This window comes from Zootermopsis nevadensis, unplaced genomic scaffold (genome assembly GCF_977971745.1).
Source record: "Zootermopsis nevadensis isolate Lab colony 2312 unplaced genomic scaffold, Znev_1.0 Znev_ptg000007l, whole genome shotgun sequence".
Lineage (NCBI taxonomy): Eukaryota > Metazoa > Arthropoda > Insecta > Blattodea > Termopsidae > Zootermopsis > Zootermopsis nevadensis.
Window position 1 is genome coordinate 9,470,586 of NW_028259139.1, and position 21,224 is coordinate 9,491,809.

Consider the following 21,224-nt stretch of genomic DNA (forward strand, 5'->3'; position numbering starts at 1 on the left):
GAGAGGATTAAGGACACAAGCAAACAAAGTTAAAATTTTTTACACATGCACATAAAATCTGGCAGAAAAATATGTAGGAACAAAGAATAGTTTATGGAGGTTATCTTCTCCTATTTCTAGTATATTTTCCATTTTATATAGGCCAAAGGCATGGATTATTAAGTAAAAAAATTTATGGAAAAAGAGCTAGATCAACATCATACACCGGTCATTCCTTTCCCTTGAGAGGACTCCTAGTACGCATTGGATAGGAGACAGGGTGGACGCCAGAGCTGATCTGGATGCAGAGGCTAGAAGAAAAATTCTGTGTCCCTGCCAGGGATCAAACTATCATCAACCAGTCTGTAATCAGACACTACACTGAGCAAGCAACGCTCGATAGTAAGATTAATAACGAATGAAAAGACTATGAAAGGAATGGTCTAATTAACGTACTCTCCCAGCATCCGAGTAGAGGGACTTAGACAAAGCACAAAAAATCACTCTGGACAGCCCACGTCTTGGCCAAGACGTGAAACCAGGATCTCCTGAATACAAAACATGAGTGGTACTTGCTCAGCTGCATGTTCAATTTGTGCGTCATAAAACCAAAGGGAAAATTTCACGTTAAGTCGGATAATCCAGTGACAAACTTTTACGACACAAAGCTTCCTTGGAAAGTTCACGGTTGCTCAGATGGTAAAAAAATTCCTTACTTTTATGATATTCAAATGCTTGTTTCCATTTGATCATCCATATCTTGCCACTCATGGACTAGTACATACATAGGAATGGAGGAGATTATGGTAGAACTTTGGTACTTTACGGACCGAACGTAACTACATTTTATTAATTATAAGCGGTACTTAAAGTCTCTATTTATTAAGTAATTATTAGTCAATATGATAATGAATAACAAAAAAAATGTACAAATTTATTTAAGCTGTACAATTTGAGTGAGTGTAAGCCATTTTACCGAAATAATATATGTATAAATTCATTTTTCTTATTTGTTTTATTTATAACAACTGTATGAATGATCACAAAATATAAGAAGCTTATTTCGCATTGTTGTGTGCATGTTGTGCCCCTTAAAGCTTTCCTGTGAGCTCCGGTACTGCCTTGAACAAGTCTTGTACTAACCCGTAGTCGGCGACCTGGAAAATAGGTGCCTCGGGGTCCTTATTGATGGCCACGATCGTCTTCGAGTCCTTCATCCCTGCAAGATGCTGGATGGCACCAGAAATGCCTACTGCTATATATAATTCCTAAGATGAGAACGAGACGACAACAATATTTTACGACGGAAAGTTGCAATATCATGATTAAACAGATATCCAAATGTTCATTAACCCTTTGGAATTAAAGCTCGTCTAAATATCTAAAAATTTAGTTTGAACCTCAAAGAAAATGCACATATTACAAAAATCACTTGGTTAATGCTGTTTAAAGAAATAAAAACTGTTTACTATGAGAAACACACAAATATACTTTGGGGAAATAATGCAGAGTTAATAATCCGTGGCATGACAGCCCTACGAGAACCAAAGCCGACTAGCTGGCCGCTGGCCTCACGTTCACATGCCTAAGCAGAGGTGAACGATCATCCAACCAGATATAGGGTGACGTGTGGTCAGCACGACGAACCCCCAGCCATTCCTAGTTTTCATGACCGGATTACGCTACTCATCGTAGCTCCCCAATTTCCTCACGATGCTGGGTTGGCACCGGTCCAATACACTGGTCGAAAATCTCATGAAAAAATTTCTTCTCCCCCGAGACTTGAACCAGCGCGCATTCTGTATCACCGGTCCGAAGCACGATGCCTCAGACCGCGCGGCTGCGGCACGGGTAAATGGTACATAAAGTAATCACTAAACTTAAAGGGTTAATGCTGCAACAAGCCAGCCCATAAACCCTAAATCAGTTAGTTCACAACCCATTTCTTCAAAAACCTATCCAGGAAAATTAGAGTCAATTAACCAACGATTCGCCAACTGCTGCCATTTCACGGACTAATTTATGCTATCCTATATTTCTAGTGAGTGTTATATTACATAAGGCAGATGAATTTACTGGTTCAGAATCACGTCGACAAGCTTTGTAATCAATGAAGTCAATCCTTCACGCTCTATTACCAGAGTTGAATAAATATTCATAAGGAGCATTTAAAAATGGACACTGAAAACTTTTAGTACAGATAATAGTAACCAACAACAACAGAGTATAAGCCAGATCCCTCGCAAAAATGAAAAAGCTAAATAACTAACACCAACTAAATAACGAAATTAAGACGGCATGAACCTTATTCTTACCGGAGCTACAATTTTCCCCGTCTGACCCACTTGTAAGTCATTAGGGACAAATCCCGCATCCACCGCTGCTCGAGATGCACCCACTGCTGCATTCAGTTTGTCTGCAAGGTCATACAGCAACTTGAAGTTATCACCAGACTTCATGCCACGTCCTGAAATAGCGTACACGGGAAAGCTAAAGCAAATTATTATGGAGTGGAAATTATTTCCCCCAAAATAACGTTTTGGCATTTTGCACTGATAATCATTACTGCAGATACAAATCTACTGTCCCATAATGACATTTATACCTCCAAAAATTTTAACAACATTAAAAATGTTTCAAATAGAAGTCATATCAAAGAGATATATTTCTTTAAGTCAGGTAAACCTATATTTTTTGGGGGGAAAACTCGGCATTTTTTGAGAAATTTGAATAAAGCAAGTTATAAATGACTATGTCCCAAATTTAAATTCACTTAATATTCTTAAACAAATTTTACAGACCAATTTATTCCACTATACAGAATACTAACCTCCACTGACAACAACTTTGGCACCAGTAAGTTCTGGTCTGTCATTCTTACTTAACTCCTGGCTTAAGAATTGAGACAAGCCTGTCTTATACTCTCCTGCCGGTGCCATCTCAGTCTTGGTGGTGCCCCCTTCCAACAGTACTGGTTCAAAGCTTGTTCCACGCACAGTAAGTACTTTAACAGGATCTTTTGATTTTAAAGTTAAAATTGCATTACCTGAGAACAAAATTAACACCTACAAGTAAATATACGGACAGATATCCTTCTTTGGTACCTTAATTGCAGGATTTTCTGAACATGAAAAAAACCTAACTACAATAATAACAATAATGTACTATGGCTTCACTAAATGGAAAGGAAATTTAATAACCAAGTGATACAGTATCTGAAAAACCTTTATTTTCTTCAGTAAGAAAGGTTCTGACTGGTATTATAATTATCTCAGAAAGATGCTAATTGCCTTGGAACTACTAAAATCAAAATGCTTACCTGCATAAATTGTTCTAACAAATGTATCTGGACTCTTTATGCCTATAATATCTGAAACAGGGGACACATCTAGCTTGGCTGCAATACGAGGCAAAAGCGATTTGCTAAGAGCACTAGCTCCAGCCAAAATATGTGTAAAATTAAACTGCTTCTGTGTTGCCAGCACCAAAGGTGTCACATTTTCTGGTAGGAAACCATGAAAAGCTTCATTTTCAGCCACTAATATGCGTGCTAAGCCAGGAGCCTTGGATACTTGTTCTGCAACCTGAAAGAGAATTAATACTGCTTATGTGTACAGAGTAATGGTAAGAAAACTGATGTAGAAACAAGAAAATAATATGCAACACTAGTTTGAAAACATAAAGAGTTGAAAATGTCAAACTAAACACTTACAGAACCACATTTAGTGCCAACAACAAGAACTGATATATCTCCACCAACTTTTGCTGCCGCTGATATTGCATTTTGTGTAATTGGCAGCAGTTTCTCATTGTTGTGTTCAGCAATCACCAGAGTGCTCTGAAATCTTTTCAGATGATTACAGAACTGAAACATAAATAATTGCTATTAACAACCCAATAACACTGTTTGGCATGATGAAGTACCATTAAAACACAGGTAACAAACTGCCCAGGGATGGAAGTCTCATCAGAACTAAACTAAGTATAAAAAATCATTTAACCAAAGAAAAGCATAGCTTGTAGATGGTTTAATGAAGGATGATACAGGCAAGACAAGTACAATGAATGTAAAAACAAACACATATAGTGTTTGTGACTTATCTTTTGAAAGAATTTCTTCACGAAGCTGTTATTCAGAGTATCATTTATTTTTACAAAATATAACACCATTGCTTCAAAAATGCAAAAAGGACACGAAATTCAGCCTTCATTTAAAAATTAGTTCTATGTTACGACATTGTGTTGCATTTCTAGCTGGGATTGAAATAATATAATTACCCTCTACAAGAATACTATTCCACACACAATTAATCAGCAGGCATTGTCCACAAGCGTCATAAAACAGAAAACTGTAATATGAACTCACACCTCCATGAAAACCTCAAATCTCAATTGCTTTTATCTTGAACCTAGGGCAGGCCTTCGTACCTTGGATGACTTTGACGCGTGTCTCATTGACGATGAAAACATGTTGTACACAAAATCTGATTATTACTATTCTTTTATAGGAAGACCAAGAATATGCGCATTCCACAAACTTCAATGTCAATTCAATTACTGGACATTACTTGTTACGTCTAGGTTAAAGTCCACACCACCATCCAGCTTCCTTCCATTAACACTTCTTTATGACCTGCAAGTAAATGTTGCAATTATTCAAATACGAAGAATTTGAAACCATTCTTGGTGGGAATAAGTAAGATGTGTTCATATGATGGTGATTTGACGTAAAGTGATTATATTCACTGTACGCAGAATGAATAGCCTAATTTTAACTAAATTCAGTTCTGGAAAATTTTACGAAAAACTGTCGAACCGTTTCGATTTTAATTATGATAACCATTCTTAATGGTCGCTTTACTTTGCAGCGTAAATACTTTTCTGAGCTTAAGAATTTGTTCATCTGTGATACGTAACAAGTATGGACGTTTCGTTCGTGACGTCATTCTTGCAGTTTTAGTCTGTAATAATGTCGAAGGCCCCTATTGCATATTTGACTCGCAAAGAAATTTTTAGTGCTTGCCATCGATTACATAGGTAACAGACACGTTTTTTTGCGATCTATATGCAATTGTTACATTGTCTTTAATTTTAACTGAAAATATAAAAGATTTTTTTTAGGTTATCCCAAGGTAACCTGTCAAGCTTTATCAGTACTTTGTCACCCGGTCCTGCAATTCTGACAGACTTTTCATAATCCTTTATAGCCAAGGCTGCACAACCATTGATGTTAGTTGGAATGTGTTGAATTGACATGTTTTGCAGAAATGTTATTGTCTTAACCTATATCTTCATATTATATCTGTTTCACATAGTGCAGTATCTTTTGCCCATTCATTTATAAAATTATATTGTTGCTTTTGTTTCGTGATTCATATATTTTTTACAGTCCACGATTAAGCAAAGAAGAGAATGCACAAGTTTATGGAAAATGCAATAATGTTAATGGGCATGGACATAATTATGTTGGTGAGTTCATATTATCATAAATTTATTTGTGTTTTGATAAAATCAAGATTAAACTGGTGATAGGGAATCTTTAACAAATGCTTTTTTTAAATTACGGAGTGTATGTTCAGGTTCAGTGTCTTCAAATGCTTAATGTTATGCAGTCCTGCACAATCTATTAAAGTCTCTTATGCTGGTCTTCTTTCAAGCACTTCATAATGGCTTTATGCCATGCATTAACAAACTATAAATACAGTTGCTGGTTTGATTGTATAGAGCCTTTGTAAAAGCATTGTAATGGCATGCGGTCACATTCTGAAATTAAAATATGGAATAAGGTATATGAAGAAAGAAAGGAAGAAGTAACATCTTTTTTATCACAAAATAAAGACCAATATTTTCAAGGAATGGTTGTTATGTGGGAATGCATAACATAAAAAATGCAGTCATTAAACATTTATTCTGTATAAAATTGGCCATGTTCAGACTTAATCATCCATCAAGAGAGATTTATGATGATGAATGTTATGAGAATTAGCTTCAGTATTCTGTGGGCACTCAGTAGTGTAAAATGATAAGTATTGCCCTTGTTTAAAATAGAAACAAGTTAGTAGTAATTTATGTGGTACAAATACTTACATGCACTATGCATTTTTTTATATTTTATAGTTGAAGTAACACTATGTGGACCAGTAGATGGAGACACAGGAATGGTAATGAATATTAATGATCTAAAGAAGTACATGGACAATGCGATCATGGAGCCACTGGATCACAAGAACCTAGATAAGGATGTTCCTCACTTCAGTAATTTAGTTAGCACCACAGAGAATGTGGCTGTATTCATTTGGAATAACCTGAAGGCACAGTTACCCAGGCCAACAATGTTGCATGAGGTAAAAATATATGAAACAGAAAAGAATATAGTTATATTTAGGGGAGAATTTGATTAATTGGAAGTATTTAAGATTCATGATGATTCCATAATCTTGAAAAGCATTAAATGTGTTTTAAAAAGAATATAAAATTGAATGTTTATTTTGAAAGTGACTAATTTTTGTACTTGCCCAAAGTGGTACATTTAAGTAAACTTTAATAAACCAATTAACCAACTGATTCACTGCTGTGATGACTTTTTTCTATACTTGAGTACCTATATATGTCACCATTTGTATTAGAGGTAAATGTTTATCTCATAAAAGTCTTCATGTCATTTTATTCAGTCATTGAGCACATATTACCAGTGCACTGATATAAATATAACAGATTCAACCACAAAGAACGGTGACAATTTATCAACACACATATCAAAAGGAGTCACAAGATAAAGACATATAAAAACTACTATCTTTGGCTATGCATTTTTGGTATAAATTAGACATAAAAGTAAAGTCTCTATATGGTTTTAGCACCGTTATACTTTTTACATCAAAGCTACTGCCATTAAATGTCTTAAAACTGTTAATTCTATTAAAAAAGAAACAAATCCAATATATAACTATATAAATATATATATCAACTACACATGAAGTGCATGTTTTCATTTCAAAGAACAGAGTGCGCATGTACTGTGTCATTTATCACCACGTGGCAATATTTCGCAAGAGTTGACAACAGAATAGCGATTTTTCTTAAATTACAGTATAAAGGTACTGCCTCTCATTACAGACACATGAGCAATCTTACAAATGCATACAATAATCTAAAATAGAATACCCTAAAAGTATACCAGCATTACAATTTTAAATACTTTCACTATATCAGGAGTCGGTAATTATACAAATTTTACCGATACTTATCAAGAAATATTTTGATATACAGTTTATTCGCTCATACACGGTTTTTCTGTGTCTTGATAATGTACGCTAGGAACATCAACCACGTTGAATGAAATACAAACACTGGTTCAATGTGAGCCTACTTTGTTAATCTTCATACATCTAACAAGTGAATTCTTGTTACCCAGTAAGAACGTCTGCGGCCACAGATTAGCTTAGTCCCCAATTCTTTATTTAATATGGCCCAAGTCTTTGATTTTGTCCATATGTAGTCCCAAAAGTAAAAGGGTACCAGAGTAAGACCTGGAAATTGAGGTGGTTAAGCTTTGTAAACCTTCGTTCTAATCCACTGCTCTAGAAAATACTCACGACGGAGCTCCACGAAGCTGAAAGATGGCACCACTATTTTGAATTTTGAGATAACATATTTAAAATTCCAAATTCATATTTTTCCAACTATAACATGCACCACAGTCTTGCTTTTTAAACAGGCAACTAAAATGGCTGTGTGACAAGATGTTCAGCATAGTGTGGCCTTTATCATATTTGTGCAACCAGACATTTGAGTACAAAATTTATAACGTCTTTTAGTTATTTCAGTTCAAGAAATAATTTCACCCAAAATATTGATTCCATTCTGGATTGCTTATGGAACAGAATTTAACCTTCATCCATAATGTCATCAGACCAAAGGAGGCAAAAAATACATTCAGAATTTTAGTGGAGAAACCTCTTGAAAAATTTCCATCTGGAAAACAAGAGGAGGTTGGAGGTAACATTAAGATGGTTTTAGGAAGACAGGTTACAAGAATGGAAGATGGATGGAACTGCCTGAGGATTTAGTACAGTGTTCAACTTTGGTGCCAAAAATTAGGCTAGAAAATTTTTTGCTTTGGGTAATTACGATTTTGCCTTTCTCAAAGTGTTCCACAGAAAGGGATGAAAGTGATAGTATATCAGGTATATTTTAATTAATTTATTATCTAATTATGCCAAACATATTTTTATATGCAGTTATTATACCCCAAGATCACAATTGGGATTTCAATTCTGGGGTTGAAATTTTCCCCTGTAAGTAGCAAATGATAATTTCTGTTGACTTTCTGTCAGTGTAGTACCAAGAGTCATTTGTCAGTTGAGTAACCAACTATATATTAAAAACAAAACAAAAAACAAGTTGTTTAAATTTTTGGAGTGACAGTTGATTTGTTTGAAATTGTTATTTTCTGAGAAAATGCTCTTCTTCACCACAAAAAAATTTCTAATACTTAGTTTGACAGGCCAGTTATGAAGTTGGCACAATTAGATCACATTAATGTGAATTTCTTTTCTAGTTTCACCTTGGTTTACTGAAAACAGTATGGTTATTTGTACAAGGTTACTGTGCTGTGATATAAACAATGCCACAACATTACTTGCGTTTTTCAAGGTCAAGTATAGGTCTGAAGGGGATGGGCAACTTGCAACACTTGAATGAAACTAAACACCATCTCAAATCGCGACCTTCAAACTGAAGGATATTCAGTGTTCTCAGATGAAATGATTAACAACTATAAAACTTCACTAAAACACATAAGCCTTCAAAATATTTACTACACTATTTGAAATAACACACATTCTTTCATACATACATATGTACATTATGAAAGGAAATAGTCATCTTAAGTCTATTAAAATATATATTCAACATGGCTCATTCATTTATATTTCATCCACTGTAAGTCAATGGTAAATTAACTAAGATTTAATACACAATTATTCATTCTCTTATAATCGTTTTATAACAAAAGTTGCCATTCTCAGGTCCCTTTACATTTTTCTATATTTCATCATCAAATCTGATACTCTCTGTAGTGCCACAGGGTAATAATGAAATTTTTGCATTGTACAACTTCCATGTGTTTAAACATAAATTCCCACTCATCCAAAGGAAATGTGTTATAATATATTCTTAACTGTATTTATACTGAACATAAAGAGAAATTCATGAAAGAGTATTAAACTTTGGAAAAATATACATTATAGGATGCATGAGTCAAGAACCACTGTATGTTACTATACTCCCTTATTAATTATGAATCTTTATATAAAGGTGCAATATTATAAACCTTAATTCAATAAAATTGAGGGGAATGGTAATTTTTTTATGTTTCTTTCTGTACTTAAAAACAGTTAAACATGGAAAACTGTGTAGAAATACATGACACTTCTGGAAGTAGGGACAAATGAAACTGAGGGCATCATTCACCAATATCACACAAATTTTCTTTCTACAAACTATACCTGACCAACATATCACAATAAAACACTAGAAAGCCCCCACAATACATTTTATATATATATATATATATAATAATATCACATTGGAGCTGTAACATATCCAAAGTGAAATACTTAATTTAAGGGGCCCAAGAAAATACATAAAGAGTCACATAGTATCACAGAGAATTTAATAAAGGACTGCAAAGGGTTAAAGAAACTAACAATAAATCAACACATCAAATACTTTTGAGTGGACTGATTACTACATGACTAAAGAATAAAATTCTATTAAAGGAGGGTAAACATTTTAAAAAAAATATAATATGAAAAGATCACTTATCACCATATAATGCTCAGAGTAACAGAAAGAGTGCCTATTCAAATATCATACTGACTAGTGTAGTAAAACATGGAATACCGGGTACAACACAAATTCCACTTTCCTGTTCAAGAGATTTCTAACCATATAGATCTTATGCTGTTAATGTTATAATTAGTTAATATAAGTATACAATTTAGCAATGAATTGCAATGTAGCTCAGAAGTTAGCATTTTAGGTTAACGTGCAGATGGTCATGTGACTGAATTCCATTTAAGTGATATTATTATTATTATTTGTGATTCTTACCGAATGTATTGTTATTAGAATCTATTTTTAATTATTATATTTTTGGCAAGAACATATTAGTTATAACTGTTGACTAACACATGCACAATTTATGTGCATGTTATGACTCCTTGTCAAATTTCACAAGCTTAGCTATGATTTATCAGTTATCACTGTCAAACTGATTGCTAAAGATAATTATTATAACAATGAATGTAACAAATTTGAAACAGATTTAAAGTCAATCTGCAACTGACAAACAAGATGTCATATTAAATTTCAAATAATTCTATTCCGTAATGTATTTGATTAATTTTACTTTTAACATTATAATTCATTTCCTTCAGGCAACTGATATGTCCTACATTATGAAAGTATATGTGCCACATTTGTACCTTAATTTTCAAGTACTGGTTGTGACACAAACTACTTCACAGAGTCGATGTATCTAGAAATCTACTTGTATGCTACAAAATTACATAATTGAATAAAGTAAATATCCACTCACATTACAAATATAATTACATATGAAGATCATACTTGTGAGATTTCAGGTTCTCATGGGTATGCATACGAAGATGACAGCTTTCTGGAATAATGTGCCATGTAATCTCATAGAAGTTGACTGACGTTTCAGAGGTGGTTAATACCTCTAAAATGTTGGTTAACTTGCACATTATCCCAGATGGCTGTGATCTTCACATTACCTGCTGTAAAGTTATATCTGGTTACTGTCAGATTTGTAATAGCAGCGTAGTGTTACATATGGAATCCCAAGCTCAAAGTTGTCACGAGGCCAGTATTTAAGAACTGGTGTTTGATGCGGTTGTTCATCCTTGACAGAGAAGTATGCAAACAGTACACAGGCTGTATATGATGCAATGAAGATGAACACATGCCAAAATGCATGCAAGTACGGAAAGTTTATGGCTGACCACGCATCACAGAACAAGCGATCATTGATCCAGCAGGTTACGGCCAGCAGCCAAATTGCAGCGCAACGAATTCCAAGACGGTACACACGGCTACATCGACACCTGACAACAATAATTTTTATCTTCTATTCAAATTATATTTCAAATCCATACTTAGGGTTTTCCTAAACTACATGTACTCCCATGTTGGATTTTTGCAGCATATTATGAAATGAGAGAGAAAGGTTTATGAAACAAACTGACAGAAGTCAATTTAAAATTAATTTAATAAAATCAATTTAATTTAAATTTGAACTGCACTTATATCCTACAATTTAATAGCATTGATATCTAATTATTAAACCCCAGGTCCGCAGTCTTAGATAAAGAACAGATGAAAATCTGTGTGAGATCTTACCGTCTAAGCTCATGAATCAAAAGAAAGAATGCAGGTAGTCCCAAAGTCATAAGAGCAAATGCATTAGCAGCTGGATGTAAAACAGCCAATCCTGTAGCAAGAACAGCTAAAACAACAGCAGCCATGCTGAACAGCTTCCTGGAATTCAAAAAGGAATATCTGAGAGTATTAATCCTTTGAAGCACAGTGGTTATTATGTGTACCACCTGCTTTAGCATTCATGAAAACATTTCTGTAGTTTTTCACTGTTACATTCATTTTTGCACCAAATCTGTCATTTCTATGTCTTTTACTGCGACATTCTACGCTGAAATTCTAAATATAACACAGTATTTTATCCAGTGACTTACCTGTCATTTTGAAAACAATAAGGGAAGAATCTTCTTGGAAAAAACATGGAGAAGGCAGCCATGAAGACCCAAAGTATAGCTAATTCATCCAGCAGCTGACCAATGAGGCTAAGTGTAGCATGGAAATATGCAGAGCTCATCCCTACCACCATCAACAAGATCCAGATCACATGGATCGCCGGATTCACAAACCGGCCATATTCTCGGAAGAGATGAATCAACACAGGAGGCAACAGGAAGAACAGAACATTGCTGAACTGCATAATCATAATAATAAAATATTTCAAATTCAATGTTTACAATATGAATTGAAAGACCACACTGTAAATACCAAAGATATAATAATTCAATTGAACTGTTTATTTTAGTGTGCTGCATCAATAGCTGAACAGCCAATTACGTATACAGCAGCAAAGAAGACAAGACACCAAACTGCATGTGATTATGTTTAATAAAATCATAGAAACGTAAGAAAAATAAACCTCATTTCTTAGAGTCTAAAGGAAAACGGATAAAATAATACAGAGTCAGAAAAGCAGCTCATTGTTATTTCACAAAGTAATATAGGCATACTTACTGTATTAACAAATTCAGCAATGAGAGGAGAAATCAAGTAGTTCCCCTCACACCAATCAACAGGAGAACTTCCTGGCTGAAGGTGCTTCCACATGTTTCGTTTTCAGCAATTTATCTATTTTCACAGTATTCAACAATTTTAGCAGCCTAGAAATATGAACAGTATATGTCAACTTCCTACCACGTGTTACTTATCATGTACCGTACTTAAAAAATATTACTATTAAATATTGCAAATAAAATCAAATGTTTAATGAACTCTACATTAAATGCTCAAGGTGATCATAATATATCAATAAGTTACACAATCTTAAACACACACATATATTTTATGTACAAAAGTCTAATGTTCCTTCCAATTACTATCAAATATATTACACAAAATAATTCAAGATGATCCTGTCTGATTATATGAAGAGTTGTCTTGATAACCAATCGTATCCTTGCTCTAACGCAGTTTACTACAGTGGCAGTTTCAGTGCTATCCTATTTATTTAAGAACAAAATTATTTTAAAGTTTTTATTTTTTAACAATTCCCTTTCACTTTACTGTGACACTGAAATTTCTTTAAATAACCTTAGTGGCAGCACTTCAGTGATACGGGCCTTGGAAAAGGTCCACCCACGCCTTACTGTTCAGTCAAATGTAACCACAATTTTATGCATGGAACTACAAGTCCCTGGACTTGAAAATCCTAGGGCCAAGTTGTTAGCACTCCTACTTCATATTCAGGAAGTCCCAGGTTCAAATCTCAGGCTATCCTGACTGAAATGTGTCCTCTCCTCTTTAGTATCTCATACCTAGTTTTTTCTTCTGAAAATTTAATTTTACAAGTCAAAGGTTACTGGTTTGGTTTGGATGAAGATACAATTTGCTTTCTGACGAGTCGTCAATAACACACTTTATAAGCATTCTTTCTCAAATCCCAGAAGCTCAATTCTTAATTAAAAATATATGTTCACCAACAGAAATAGCTAGAGTTAATTATAAAATTAAAAAACATGTATACTGTTTTGTCAGCCAGTTTGCCAGTTCCAAAATACCAATCGGGAACCTCATAGCTATTTTCGGATTTCGTATATTCGTTTATAAAACCATGCGCTTTAAACCAATAGTTTGTAATTCAACAATTAAGACTAGTTCAATAAATCCCCACACTTAACATTACCTTCTCAATGAACAGCTGAACAATACAGCATATCAACACTACCACACAATTAGCATTTCAGTACCTTGACTCTTCCTTTGTGTTTATAAGCTGCAGGCAGCATACGCAATAGAAAGTTCAAAGACACGACGTAACATCGTAATAGCATCAACAGCTGATTCAACACTACAATATGCGATGTTCTGTACGTCAGCTGATTTAGTCCAGCGACTCTAATTTACGGACCCGTGTAGAGATGGCACTACAACTTGATCGAATTAATGTGATCGATGAATCCTTTCGATCTGTGCGAGTGTGTTGATGTATCGCCACATTAGACTTCACGATACGTAAAAGGGTTTTTAAGCAAAGAATGGCGTCTTTAAATATCAATTTGACGATAGAGAGGAATGCTCATGTGTAGCAATAAATCTACTCAATAATGTGGCGGTAGAGATAACGTTTTTTTTTACGAAGATCTTTAACAAAACAGACCCTCTGACAATTTTTCTTCTCTTGAACCTCTCCTTAATCACACAAAAGGTTGAGGTTCTATATGCTATCACACACACACACTACAAGAATTACCGTACAGCAATGATTCCTAAACAATTTTTCACAGATGAATTCATATAATCTATTTTAAGCATAAAAGTTGTGAACGTCGCGTACACAAGAGGTACAGCTGTAACCAGATTCTAGTATGAATTTAATCAAGTTTACGTAGGATTTTAGGTTTTCACGGTGGTGGGTCTGAAGATAGCTGTCTTCTGGGTTGTTGTGCCATGTAATCTGGTTGAAGTTTCCCGAATTTTCTCATCGATCTGATGATGGAGGCAGCAAAGACCTCTAAAACGTCTGTAAACTTCTACCAGACTACACAGTGCAGCAACCCTGAAAACAGCCATCTTTAATCAACTTGTTCCATAAATATCTGTATTGCAGTTGAATTTGCTTTCACCATAGTTGCAACCAAATTAATATTCTTCCATCTTTTTATTCCTCAAATTCTGCCATTGTGAAAGTACTACTACTGTTGTTGGTAAAATAATAAACTAAATAATCCTCTTGAAATACAGGCAAGCTATACAATACATTCAGCTGATCATGTGTCCTTCTTGAGGAGCTGATAGTATTCTCAGCTAGTCACGAAATTCTCCATATTTTATAGAATCCAAAGGTTCATTGCAATGTTCATAAGGGCAAGAATGACAGTGATAACACAATTTAATGGCTGCCTCCACTTAAGAGTTAAATGGTCTTCAATGTTATATTTATTAAACAACCTATTCCTCTACTTAAGCTAATATTTTGAAGTGAATGACATTTCCATTTGAGTTGTGCAAAATTTATTTTTCATTATCACTGCACAACTGTGTATTACATGACAGTTACACAATACATAATATTACATTCACATAATTCACACTATAAATACATTGTAACATTATATACAATATGCATTTACCTGTATTACATTTTCACTGGGATATTGTTGAAAATATATCAATTTATGGTAAAAAGCAAAATAAAGCTGTCCCACAATATGCCATAGCTCCTACTCATCCTTAACCTCGGCACTAGATACGGGTGAGTGGTCAGAGTCGCCCCGACTGTGCTTCATCCCCCGAAAAGGACCCCCAGTACCCACTGGATAGGAGGCTGGGTGGTAGTTACTTCATAATATTATAAACAAAAATGTTGTCGTTTGGTTTTCCCGGCTGAAGTTCAACATGTAACTGGCTTTCAGTGATGAGCCACATCAAATGGCATTCAATTCTGAATGCTTAAGTAAAATAAAGCAGTCCTCCTACTCATTCTTGACCTCAGCACTAGATTGGGGGTATCATGCCCTGGATGCGCTTTATCCCCGGGAAAGGACCCCAGTACCCACTTGATGGGCGGCCGGGTGGGCCCGAGCCGGTCTGAACACGGGCGAGAGGAAAAATCCCTTACCTCCATCGGGGATTGAACCCCAATTATTCAGCTTATAGTTAGTCACTTTTCTGATTGAGCTATCCAAAAGTTGAATTTTTGTGGTGTTTAATAACATGCATAACCTAAAGATTAAAACATACAAAACAATAATCTTGCCTGTTGTTTTGTATGGGTGCAAAACATGGTCTCTCACTCTGAGGGAGGAACATAGATTGCAGGTGTTTGAGAATAGGGTGTTGAGGAGATTATTTGGGCCTAGGAGAGAAGATGATGGGCCATGGAAAAAACTGCATAATGACGAACTTTAAAATCTGTACTCCTCCCCCAGTATTGTCAGGGTGATTAAGTCGAGAAGAATAAGATGGGTGGGGCATGTAGCACGCATGGATGGGACAAGAGGTGTGCACCGGGTACTGGTTGGGAAGCCTAAGGGGAAGAGACCACTGGGGAGACCTAGATGTAGATGGGAGGATAATGTCAGGCGGGATCTATGGGAGATAGGAATTGAAGGAGACTGGATTTTGTTGGCCCAGGACAGGGTCCGGCGGAGGGCTTTGGTTAATTCGGTGATGAACCTTCAGGTTCGGTAAGCCATCTAGTTAGATAGTTTAATAGCATGCATAGTTTATTTCAGAATAAAAATAATTGCAGAGAAAGTAATTTTTAACAAGGGAAACTTTCAACAGACGTTCACAAATTACCGAGTTCTGAATATGGGGATTCACGGAATGACGAATTTCAGCAAGTACTATCTTAATGGTACATGTTTTCAGAGTTCCCTATATTGTTTTCTGACATTTCTTTTCATGTTTTTGAAGATTACTTTTCTGAGTATAAGATTTTTGACAATTTCTGCAAGAAAATGGTTTCTCTTTAGAATGAATGGCTTCATGCTTTGTCAAGTTGCTCTGCTGGGTAAACTTTTTTAAACACTGCTTACAGGAATACGGTTTAATGCCCGTATGCACACGCTCATGCTTATCCAAATTACTCTGCTGAGCAAATGCTTTACAGCAGAACCGACAGCAAAATGGTCTCTCACCTGTGTGTGTACGTTCATGTTTAAGCAAATTGGCTCGTTGTGAAAATGCCTTGGGGCAATAATTGCAGCTGTATGGTCGCTCTCCTGTGTGTATACGCTGATGCTTTGAAAGATTAGCTTGTTGAGCAAATGCTTTTGAGCACAGGGTACACTGAAAAGGACGTTCACCCGTATGTGTACGCACATGTTTCCACAAGTTTGACTGCTGGGTAAATGCCTTAAGACACATTTTACATCGGAATGGACGCTCACCTGTATGAATTCGTTCATGTGTCACTAGGTTTACCTGTTGCGTAAACCTCCTGAAACAAATTCGGCAGTAATACTGTCCTTTGCCCTTGCTAGAAGGGGGATGATGTTTTATAAATTCTTCAATGTTGCTTTCTAAGATGTTGGTTGAGTGGGTTGAAGTATCATCTATCAGATCACCTCTTGAAGTGTCACTACTAATATCAACATCCACATCAACTTCAACTTCTTCAATATTACCATTTTCATTGCTATGGCTAATTATTTTAACATTATTTATGTCTCTTCCACCAATGTTCCTTGAAGAAAAATTACTTGTTTGATGACTTCCTTCATCAATATACCGATACAATCCTTCATCCTTAAGTACAAGAGCCTGGAAAGAATTTTTTTTTGTGTAATTCTGCAGTGACATTCTATAATAATGATGACATATAATCTTATAGGCTGTACTCAATGCAACCATAGTAATGTAGGTGATGACATCGGTACATTATGCCTGAATGCCACTGCTTAATACAATAAGATAAAGACACTGTAATCATTAAATCTAGTGTACAGAGAATTACACACCAAATTTTAGGTTATGTTAAAGTTTGATTTGATTTTTACAGATGATCACAAATAATCACTAATGTGAATATAATGGCTTAATGTCTCAGAATAATTTTACCACATTTGTATGGTCTATTTATAACGTATGAACATAAAAAATACAATAACAAACAAAAATTGTAGTAGTGTCATACTGTGGTAACAAAATAGTAATGCAATTTTTTTAGCTGTGTTCCTATATTTATTTAAAAGAGAAATGTGTGCAATAAGTTAACATTATTCTGGGGTAACCTGAATGTTAAAGTATGAACATCCACCCCATCACAACATACACCATTAAAATTTATTAGATGATAAAAATGATAATTAGGTTAGTTTACTTCATTGTTTAATAACCTAATAATATTTACAAACATTCACCTTGTGGTATGCATAAACATCATCTTGTTCTATGTTCTTACTGCATAAACATGTACAAATAACACTCATATGGCTACCATATACACAAATCACAACTTAATTTCATTTGCCTAAACCACTTGGAAAATTAATGTAAGTATAATACTATTTAATATATTATACAGATTATCTGCTTCAATTAATTAACCCACTTAACAAAAAAAACACAAGCCAATAAAATGTTGTATACCTTGGCAGTTCTAAAGACATTTCAAATAAAATTGTCAGCAGGATTTGAGGTTCTTACAGCAGTGAGTATAAAGAAGGCTGTCTTCTGGGTTGCAATGCCATGTAGTCTTGTTGAAGTTCAGCAAAGTTTCAGATGTTGCTGCCTCCATCATCAGGGCAATAAATGGACAAGCAGCAATGACCTCTAAAATGGTGGTAAACTTCTACCAGACTATATGGCACTATGACCCAGTAGATAGCCATCCTCTAGATAAAATTGTTCATAAACTGACACATCAGAAAAATCTTATGTGCATAAGCCAAAACAAGCATATAAATTCTCTAAGACTGATAAAAACTGGAGTTATAGGAATATGTAGGAAAATAATATCTTGCTCTTTCTTTGAAGTTATAATTTCACTCATGTTCTACACATTAGAAAGGTGGTATAAACCTCCACTATTACTTACTTCCATAGTGTTTGCCATTTTGTTTGGAATGAGACTCAAATAATACACAGGCAGACAAACAGAAAAGTCATTGTTGCTGTTCATTTTATTATTGCAGTAATCTATGTTCATCAATTACATGCACCTATAAAGAAGAAGAAAACTTGTTAATTTGACTCTTCACTAGTCATTTAAAGGAAAATCATTATTAATATTGTATAATGATAAAAGCCTGCCATCAAGTTTAAGAAATAGTATGTCAAGCAGCTAGTCAAAAAAGGCTCTTCATTGTTCTAAAGGTAAAAGGAAATATATTAGTGGATACTCTCTATGAAATATCTATGGTTCCCATGAGGTGCGAGATGCCCAAATCCTATATTGTGCAAAAGTATTAAACCTCGTGAAGAAAAACCTTCAGGAACATGGTTCCTTTGAGTGGTGGTGGTTAGAAAAGCTGGCATTCCAACTTTGATGTTACCTTAACAGATGTAAACTGTTACTGGCATTTTATAACTTAAGCAAGAATGCATTATCTGTGTCAGGGACGTGATTAGGTTAGAAGCTGCCATTGCTTCCACTTCGTACTTTCAATACTAACTTTTTTATAAGCGCTTTTCCTTGTCTTGGAGAATGCTTAACCTGTCATAACCCTTCTTCCCATTCAAATGTGGAAATTATTTTAAATTATGCAATTTTAACTTTGATTATTGCCCGTGATCTCTAAACAACTAAATGCAAATCTTCCATATATTTTCATTCTAACGTAAAGTTAATTTATTAAAAGATTAAAATTAAGTATGTATTCTTTGGTACAAAATTATTCCTCTAAGATAAAAATCACTACAGCAGCTTCTTCTTCTGCTTCTTGCCGTCATCTCGAAGGTTGCTTCATGCAGATCAAGAATGTCAATATGGTCGTCTTATTGTAATAAAGAGACTTAAAGTATTACACTAATGGTACCTGAAGCATAAGATAATGTCAAAATGCAACGCAATGACATTAATCACAATCCAAATGATGATACTACGGAATTGGAACGTGAAAAGATATATAGGTCACACATACTTAAATTGTGAACTACGTGTGAATATGAATAATCGCAATATCCGTGTATATAATCTGTGACTTCTTGGTTTTTCTGTACGCCACTTTTCATATATATATATAACATTTAAAGAAAATCACAGAGCTAACCAGAAAAACAATATCTTTCGAATACCTTACTTAAAACTCCTTTCCAAATTCTCCGTTGCAAACTAAATGGACAAAGCTGTTTGGGGAGACACCTAAAAGCGTTGGCATAGTGCGTTAACATGCCACAGGGCGAGAGACAGAAAGAGGTTGACCATGAAATTAATTGCAAATGAAATACGTAATAATGGATTTTCTTCAACAAAAACTAGAAAGTATAATAATCAAAAACGTTTCATTGCATTACTACTGTATTATCGTAATATTACACACAGATAGAAATCTCCATTATATACACCACCAAAAAGTTTCAAATCAATGTTGCATAATTTTTCTGTGCTCCTCTTAATGCAACTGTTGTATAACATTATAAAAAATTCTAAGTTCCCTAAGTGATCACAAGGAAAGTATCATGAATTTAAACTGTAGGGGTATAAAAGATTTGTTCACTATCAGCACTGTACTGCTAGGGCTTCTGCATTTTATCACATTTCTTGAAAGTAGTAGGCTCACCCTGATATAATGCCACTGTAACCCCACCAGCCATTCTCTTTCACAGCCAGACCTTCTAAGCTACCTTGTAGATGACACAAACTTGGTCCCCACTGAGTACTGCTCTGACAAACTTTCCCATACTTGAACATTGTCTGCCTTCCTACAACACAGGACATGGGGCCTAGCTTTAGGAAGGAGGAACAAATTATTGAGAATCCTTAACTTAAGCTGGGGTACCTCAGTCAGTAGTGTGCCTGACTACAGACTGGACAACTGGGGTTCAATTCTTAGCAGGGACAAAGGACTTTTATTCTAGTCTCTGTGACCCACCAGTGGGTACTGGGGTCCTTTCACCAATGGCAGTGTGGCTGGGGAGTGACGCTGAGCACTTTCCCCATCTAGTCCTATGGTCAAGAACGAGTAGGTGCTATACCGCACCTTTCCATCAACACCACCATGGCATATAATGGAACAGCTTTTACTAAAGTTAAATACCTTGGAAGATAAACTATACAATAAGAGAATGAGGTGGAATAGACACATTTCAAGAATTATTTTGAACATGGAAATGATATGAAAGACTAAAATCAAGATGGGAACAGCAAGTTTGGAAAGATGTCACACAGATGGGAGGAAGACCAAAAGACAGAAGGGAGGGCTTGACTGTCAGATGAAGTGGAAACATATCATAAAGTAGTCTGCATTATTTACATATACACAAAAGAAATGCTTAAAATGTAATTTGGTAATATACATGGTGCACTGTTATATGTCCTGGGAAGTATCCTAATATGTATTAGATGGAAAGGTGGGGAGTCACAGAAACTCATAACATGTAGGCCATATCTATTAATAATTTGTAGTTTATTTAATAATACTTTCAGTATCTCAGACTATGCAGTAATGAATGAGAGGATGTAGTTGTGGCCTCTTTAAGGTACCATCCCAACACTTATCTTGAGGCACGGAGGAAAACCACAAAAACCTCATTAAGAATATCCGATCTCTGGGTCAACATTTGAGTCCTCAACGACCAAAATATGAAGTAGGAGTGTTTACCACTCGACATTCAGTACGATACTTATTTTGTGTTAATGTTTTGTATGATATCATGCCCCAGGGGCATAGCAACAGAATGACTGATCTACAAGATACTAAATTCTTAGTTATTTGACAGATGTACACTGGTTAGAAATA

At 35.0% G+C, this 21,224-nt stretch overlaps 4 protein-coding genes across 12 annotated transcripts; 1 reads left to right on the plus strand and 3 right to left on the minus strand.

Annotated features, from left to right (window-relative positions):
* Positions 1-845: 845 nt before the first annotated feature.
* On the minus strand, positions 846-4,811 carry wal (electron transfer flavoprotein subunit alpha wal). Of its 2 annotated transcripts, XM_022062395.2 has the most exons (7): positions 4,796-4,811; positions 4,408-4,612; positions 3,692-3,844; positions 3,299-3,563; positions 2,810-3,025; positions 2,295-2,446; positions 846-1,247 (listed from the first exon to the last, which is right to left on the minus strand). In XM_022062395.2, exons 2-7 carry the CDS (start codon positions 4,447-4,449, stop codon positions 1,071-1,073), a joined length of 1,005 nt encoding a protein of 334 aa, XP_021918087.1. In that variant the 5' UTR covers positions 4,450-4,612; positions 4,796-4,811; the 3' UTR covers positions 846-1,070. The 2 variants fall into 2 exon arrangements, with proteins under 2 accessions (XP_021918087.1, XP_021918086.1); XM_022062394.2 differs by lacking the exon at positions 4,796-4,811 and having other exon boundaries at positions 4,408-4,769.
* A 52-nt stretch (positions 4,812-4,863) lies between these two features.
* Positions 4,864-6,543, plus strand: pr (6-pyruvoyl tetrahydrobiopterin synthase purple). The gene is made up of 3 exons (XM_022062410.2): positions 4,864-5,016; positions 5,369-5,448; positions 6,097-6,543. Exons 1-3 carry the CDS (start codon positions 4,949-4,951, stop codon positions 6,378-6,380), a joined length of 432 nt encoding a protein of 143 aa, XP_021918102.1. The 5' UTR covers positions 4,864-4,948; the 3' UTR covers positions 6,381-6,543.
* Positions 6,544-6,625: 82 nt separating this feature from the next.
* Positions 6,626-14,072, minus strand: bwa (alkaline ceramidase). 4 transcript variants are annotated; one of them, XM_022062397.2, is made up of 5 exons: positions 13,566-14,072; positions 12,334-12,479; positions 11,757-12,013; positions 11,407-11,544; positions 6,626-11,111 (listed from the first exon to the last, which is right to left on the minus strand). In XM_022062397.2, exons 2-5 carry the CDS (start codon positions 12,424-12,426, stop codon positions 10,793-10,795), a joined length of 807 nt encoding a protein of 268 aa, XP_021918089.1. In that variant the 5' UTR covers positions 12,427-12,479; positions 13,566-14,072; the 3' UTR covers positions 6,626-10,792. The 4 variants fall into 4 exon arrangements, with proteins under 4 accessions (XP_021918089.1, XP_021918088.1, XP_021918090.1 ...); XM_022062396.2 differs by having other exon boundaries at positions 13,502-14,071; XM_022062398.2 differs by lacking the exon at positions 13,566-14,072 and adding an exon at positions 13,134-13,313.
* A 1,935-nt stretch (positions 14,073-16,007) lies between these two features.
* On the minus strand, positions 16,008-19,579 carry LOC110829094 (uncharacterized). Of its 5 annotated transcripts, none has more exons than XM_087344210.1 (3): positions 19,561-19,579; positions 18,362-18,485; positions 16,008-17,085 (listed from the first exon to the last, which is right to left on the minus strand). In XM_087344210.1, exons 2-3 carry the CDS (start codon positions 18,470-18,472, stop codon positions 16,198-16,200), a joined length of 999 nt encoding a protein of 332 aa, XP_087200336.1. In that variant the 5' UTR covers positions 18,473-18,485; positions 19,561-19,579; the 3' UTR covers positions 16,008-16,197. The 5 variants fall into 5 exon arrangements, with proteins under 5 accessions (XP_087200336.1, XP_021918145.1, XP_021918146.1 ...); XM_022062453.1 differs by lacking the exon at positions 19,561-19,579 and adding an exon at positions 19,302-19,446; XM_022062454.1 differs by lacking the exon at positions 19,561-19,579 and adding an exon at positions 18,939-19,295.
* Positions 19,580-21,224: the final 1,645 nt, after the last annotated feature.

Coding starts and splice junctions, on each gene's coding strand:
- wal (XM_022062395.2), bottom strand. CDS start 4,449: ATGTTTTCATCGTCAATGAGACACGCGTCAAAGTCATCCAAG. Junction 3,845..4,407: donor ACGCGTCAAAGTCATCCAAG/GTACGAAGGCCT, acceptor TTTATGTTTCAG/TTCTGTAATCATCTGAAAAG. Junction 3,026..3,298: donor TGTTAGAACAATTTATGCAG/GTAAGCATTTTG, acceptor TTTTGTTCTCAG/GTAATGCAATTTTAACTTTA.
- pr (XM_022062410.2), top strand. CDS start 4,949: ATGTCGAAGGCCCCTATTGCATATTTGACTCGCAAAGAAATTTTTAGT. Junction 5,017..5,368: donor GCTTGCCATCGATTACATAG/GTAACAGACACG, acceptor TATTTTTTACAG/TCCACGATTAAGCAAAGAAG. Junction 5,449..6,096: donor GCATGGACATAATTATGTTG/GTGAGTTCATAT, acceptor TATATTTTATAG/TTGAAGTAACACTATGTGGA.
- bwa (XM_022062397.2), bottom strand. CDS start 12,426: ATGTGGAAGCACCTTCAGCCAGGAAGTTCTCCTGTTGATTGGTGTGAG. Junction 11,545..11,756: donor TATTGTTTTCAAAATGACAG/GTAAGTCACTGG, acceptor TTTGAATTCCAG/GAAGCTGTTCAGCATGGCTG. Junction 11,112..11,406: donor TTGATTCATGAGCTTAGACG/GTAAGATCTCAC, acceptor TATTGTTGTCAG/GTGTCGATGTAGCCGTGTGT.
- LOC110829094 (XM_087344210.1), bottom strand. CDS start 18,472: ATGAACATAGATTACTGCAATAATAAAATGAACAGCAACAATGACTTT. Junction 17,086..18,361: donor AAATGGCAAACACTATGGAA/GTAAGTAATAGT, acceptor AATTCTTTCCAG/GCTCTTGTACTTAAGGATGA.